Raw genomic sequence first — 5,602 nt, forward strand, 5'->3', positions numbered from 1 at the left:
TACTATTGTTTCGCTACGATTATACCGTGTTAACGTGTCATTATTCAGTAACAATTAAAAGCATCTCCTTTGTTTTGAAATGACGTGTTCAAAAGTTCTTGCATAATGTTGCGTCATCACAACTTGATGAGAATAATATGAGAACGGTGCTTTCTGATTGGTTGAAATGCTCAATGGGTAGGATGTGATATGTACAACCTATTCAACCTTTGGTGCGTGTCATAGATTCACATGTCCAAGTTATGCGTCCGTAAATGATTGCAGGTGTTTGAGTCGTACGTTGGGATTCTGAAGATATTGCTTTAGATATTGAAACTGAAATTAACAATGGAGTAGTAGATCACTTTGCACCCTATTATATTCAAATTAATGGTCAACGCGAGATGTTACAATCAGCTACCAAAAATTGACCCTTCTGGAAAACTATTTCAATGTGCTGCTAATACAATGGATAGAAAAGAAAAATTCTACTTCCAGGCGGAGTGAAGAATATGCCTTCCACATTGCAAAATTTAATTTACAAGATAAGTTTAAAAACTAAATACATCTCTATATCGACTTGCAAGTAGAAGCTCAATAGAAAATCATGTAGACAAGAACATCAAGCTGGCAACAACATCAGGGGAAATGGGTCACCTGTAAGAGTTTTAAGGTACGGGAATGAATAATGTACAAGATGAGAGGAAGGAAAGTGTTTCATCTGGGCACAATCTCACTTTCCGTCATATTATTCCCTGAAGAATGAGACTGGGACCCGGGCTCAAAACTGTAAGTTTTAGGTGGTATGTATTGGTGTATCTCTGCAATACTAGAATTAAGAAACGGAGGCTGTGTTGGCTGAGAAATTTCATGACTATCAGTTAACATTTTCACAACTGTGGACATTGCTGGCCGCAGCTCTGCAGAAGCCTGTACACATAGGAGTCCTATTTTAAGCAATCGAGATGCCTCCTCTTCTTGAAACATGCCCTCTAAATCTCGATCAACAGCTTCAGAGAGCCTGCCAGTTCCATGAAGGTTCCAAACCTTTTTGTCAACCAAAAAGGGTAAAAAAAGGGCGAGTTAGGTTTCAGGCTTGAAATTAGATGAGAACAATTTCTCACCAAAGCATGAATGAGAAAATAGCCAAGTGAACAGATTTACCATTTGTAGCAGAGAATATGAACTCTGAGAGAAGGCATTGTTTCTCTTTCCGCATACAACTTCAATTACAAGAACACCAAAACTGTAAATGTCTGCTTTCTCAGTCAATTTGCCACGAACAACATACTCTGGAGCCATGTAACCTCTACAGATGCAAATATGACGAACTCTAAATCAAAGATGAATATGAAAGTACAAATAATATGTTTAATACTTCATATCTGTAGGGATGGAGGTCAATCTTTGAATAGAACATTAGGTAGACTAAATAGCACTTGCGATTATTGTTCCTTTTCTTTTTTGGTCATGAAGGGTAACTTACAATTAACAGAAAAGACTTGGAATAATATAACAAATATTTGGTCCTAGTAAAACTAATATTTGCTTCATATACTTGTAGCATTTATCTATATAGTACATCCGAGCGCTTATCAAAATACACTACGTAAGAACTCCATGTGTTGATTTACATGTGGAAGTTCTTGAATGAGGCATTCTTTGATCACAACCTGTAATAAATTAAATATTGAGGTCTCCTAGACTTTTAAAATTATAAATTTTTTAATATTTATTGTACGACCTTTCGAATTATTTTAAACTTAAATGATGAAATCCATAGTCATTTAATGCAGAACTGGATAATGTGACTCAAAAGGAGCAAAGCTACTGCTTTGACAATTATATATGTTTAGAGAACTACTACAAACACAAAGAGATGATCCAAAATAAACCTACAAATTAATCTGGTTTCATGAAATCCGTTAGATTTGCTTTGTAATAAAAGTAACTTTACAATCTGACGTACCGCATCAAGTCACATAAGTTTGTGGGTTTACTTGTGTATAATCCATTTGCGGTTAAAGTATTTTCAATATCTTTATGTATATAGCATAGATAAAGGGGGTTTTTAGACAACCTTTTATGACTATGAAAGATGCGGATGAAATTAATCATAAGTATGATAAACGCTACCCTAAACTAAAGAATTCAAGCACTTACAGTGTGCCTGCAACGCCAGTGCTGATGTGAGTCTTATCTTCTGGAAATAACCTAGCAAGTCCAAAATCTGCAATCTTTGCTGCAAAGTCCTCATCAAGCAGGATATTTCCCAATTTAATGTCTCTATGAATGATCCTTATCCTCGATTCCTCATGAAGATAGGCTAAGCCTTCAGCTGTACCCAGTATGATCTTATACCTCAGCTCCCACCTTAGCATCTGAACATTCTTTTTACCTGAATCATACCAAAAGACAAGTAGAAGAGCTGAATAAGAAAGAGCAATTGTCTTTCATAAACCGGAGTTCTAAACCGGAGTTCAAGGTTAGATTACAACCAGAAAAGTAATCGTGAAGGCTTTGATTCGGCACATATTCGTAAACAAGAAGGCTTTCAGGGCCTGTGATGCTGCATCCTAGCAACTTAACAAGATTTTTGTGATGGATGTCACTGATCAAATTGACTTCATTAAAAAAATGATCCACCCATTGCCTTGTATTGAAGAAAAGCCTCTTGATGGCAACAACCTTCCCATCTGGCAAAACTCCCTACTTTGACACAGAAATGTATGGAGTTAATTTCATGTGCGGAAAATCCAATTCTCCAAAATGAAAGTTCACGAAAAACCTGAAAATTACTTTGTAAACTGCACCAGATCCTCCTTGTCCCAGCTTATTGGAGTCGTGAAAGTAATTTGTGGCCCTTTCAAGAATTTCATATGAAAAATTGAGTCTGGAGTTGTTCACCGTGGTTAAGAGAGCACCTAGTTGCTTTCTCTCTGAAAATGCCAGATCAAAGTAAGATAAATGTTACCTTAAATGCTCCAATCAGAATCTTTCGGAATATCAGATCTTAAACATGGTTACCTCTCCTCTTTTTGAGCACATTCTTCCTCACAATGAAAACAACCGTTGCTATAACCAGCACAAAAGCGAAAGCAGAAGATGTTGCAGCCAAAGTAACAGCCAAGTGGCGCCCTGAAACAGATTAACATATCACCCTTTGACCATCATTAGTCAGAATAGAAGTCAAGCATTTGTCAAACAAAGTAATCACGGGCATTGCTGAGGTTTTAATTACGTAAGATGAACAAAATGACTGACTCAGCACCTCATCAGACACCCTTCAGTTCCTGCAATCTATATCTATCTGAGTTGCAACGTGCATAAACCGTCACAGGAATTTCTGTTCAAGATTTAATGACTGCAGAAGTACTGAAACTCAAAATTATTCAATTTGACTCCACTCTAAAATTAGTAAATCATTAAAATCCCAAACTCCAAACAATCTAAGCTCCCCAATCATGTACCGAAGAAAACAAAAGGAACCAGGGAAAGTGATTTAACTTCAATTTCTTCAATTTCACATTTCAGTTCCCTGAAATGGTGGAACTGAATCTTGATTCTGCTAGTTATAGATCAGGAGTATGAGGACTGTAAGAAGAGTTGCACGAGGAAAATACTAATATCTTTTATTTGCTCCGACGAAGGAAAGAAAGAAAAAAACAGAGAAAATTCAGGGGAACCCTACTGATTACCTCGATTACTTTCTTCAACAGGCTCACTCGAATTGAAGTAGAACTTTTGGGTCGAATACCTCAAGTAACAACCAGCGTTCAAGGCCCTTCCTTCTTCTTTTGGAGCACACGACCCAATCTTAGCCGACGCATTCGCCAAGCACTCCGCGCAAGCAGTACCATTAACAAGTTCCCAACACTGAGCCAAACCAAAAACCGTGATATTTCCTTTGGTCACAGACCCCACAGAGAACCCATCATTCTTAGGCGCTACCACGCTCAGATTCCTCACCAAATGTTTAACATTCGAGCTGAAAACAGTATCATTCCCAACGAAATCTTTGGTCGCACACACGGTCCTGTCTTCCAAACTCACAGTCTCTGTAAAGAAATAGTAGTCATCGTACCTGAGAAAACATCCGTCATAGAAAAGCCTGCCGCCACGGGTGCCTAGTTGAAAAGGGAGACACCTGAGGACCTGGGTCTTGCACTGGGCAAAGCAGACGTTACAGTCCGTTTGTGAAAGATCCTTCATGCACTCACCAAAAGCGTAAACCGTGTTATTGCCAGTGCCGTTCACAACGGCCGCGTATCTTTGGGTGGCAATCAGAGGGGTCACGGTGTCCATGGATTCCAGGAAGCTCGCTACGAAGGTTCGCCTCTCTGCCGTTGGGGCAGTTCTGTTGGAGCATACGCGAGCAGCCTCTGTAGCTCTGGGATCGGAGAGACAACGATTTACAAAGAAAAATAAGCATAGGATTGTGGAGACAAGAAAGGACGGATTAGACATCGAAGCTGGATGAAAAAGAATGAAGGGAAAAAAAAAAAAATTGCTCGGCTTCTACTAAACCTGCTCTTATATGAGGGCGTTTGTTCTGGTGTTTGGGAAGCGAGAAAGACTTGCGTGTGTGAAAATGTGTTTGACCATAAATCAATGGTGGGTTGCCTTCAAAAGTCGTACAATGTTTCAAGCTTTCCGCTTCCATGTTCGATGACAACAGGAAACAGAGGATCCAGTTGGGTCCCGCCGCACGCAACCCGCAGGATCTAGTCTTTAACTCTGACCGACATTTCGTCCATGGTAGGAAAATGCCAGAGAGAATCTTCAAATTTATCGTTCATGTTCATGTATTTTAAATTTTTTATTTAATAATTAAGAAAATAATTGTAAATAAAATGATATATTTAATAATTAAAAACATTTAAAAGAAAATAAAAAAATAAACAATAAAAGTAAATGCTGGCGGCCCGCTAGCATGACCCTTGGAGCAATAGAGAGACAGATAAGCTAACTGTCCCACTGGTTGTTAGGTGGATACAGCATCTTTTTGTCATTAAAAACGTAACTGGAACTGGAAGTCCTTTTTTACGGGTAGTCCTTGCCAAGCGGTGTCAGTGTATCACAGGATAATTTGACGTGGATTAAGTTGACTTAAATTTAATATAGATTAATTTGAATCTTAATTCTTGATTAATTCTCAAAAACCCTAATCAATTCGCATAATATAAATCATTTTTATTTTTAAATTTTATAAATATTTATTATTGTTAGATTGTAATATTAATATTAATATTTAACTACTTAATATCTCAAATTATTAATTTTTTTATTAATATGTAATTTCATTTTATAAAAATATTAATATTTTTGTATATTATTGGTTTGAATATTAACTATAAAATATTTTATGATGAATCAAGTTATAACTATGAATGATTTATATAGTTATTACTATATTTTATATGAAATTATTTTAATTGAATCAAAATAAATATACAATCAATTTAACCTATTTATATGAAACAGATTAAACAGGATGTGTTCAAGTTAATGCATGTTATGTCGTATCACATGTTATTTATATGAGTTATATTAGGAGTTTTGGGTTTAACATGTTCAGGCCAATACATATGTACTAAAATTCATAACTTGACATGACACGAAA

The 5,602-nt window shown here is 36.7% G+C and overlaps 1 protein-coding gene across 2 annotated transcripts; it reads right to left on the minus strand.

Moving 5' to 3' along the window:
* Positions 1 to 333: 333 nt before the first annotated feature.
* Positions 334 to 4,735, minus strand: LOC122309033 (cysteine-rich receptor-like protein kinase 3). 2 transcript variants are annotated; one of them, XM_043122379.1, is made up of 8 exons: positions 4,507 to 4,735; positions 3,678 to 4,369; positions 3,007 to 3,117; positions 2,779 to 2,918; positions 2,478 to 2,688; positions 2,143 to 2,377; positions 1,144 to 1,288; positions 334 to 1,026 (listed from the first exon to the last, which is right to left on the minus strand). In XM_043122379.1, exons 2-8 carry the CDS (start codon positions 4,282 to 4,284, stop codon positions 697 to 699), a joined length of 1,779 nt encoding a protein of 592 aa, XP_042978313.1. In that variant the 5' UTR covers positions 4,285 to 4,369; positions 4,507 to 4,735; the 3' UTR covers positions 334 to 696. The 2 variants fall into 2 exon arrangements, with proteins under 2 accessions (XP_042978313.1, XP_042978312.1); XM_043122378.1 differs by lacking the exon at positions 4,507 to 4,735 and having other exon boundaries at positions 3,678 to 4,500.
* Positions 4,736 to 5,602: the final 867 nt, after the last annotated feature.

The sequence above is a fragment of the Carya illinoinensis genome, chromosome 5 (genome assembly GCF_018687715.1).
Source record: "Carya illinoinensis cultivar Pawnee chromosome 5, C.illinoinensisPawnee_v1, whole genome shotgun sequence".
Classification (NCBI taxonomy): Eukaryota; Viridiplantae; Streptophyta; class Magnoliopsida; order Fagales; family Juglandaceae; genus Carya; species Carya illinoinensis.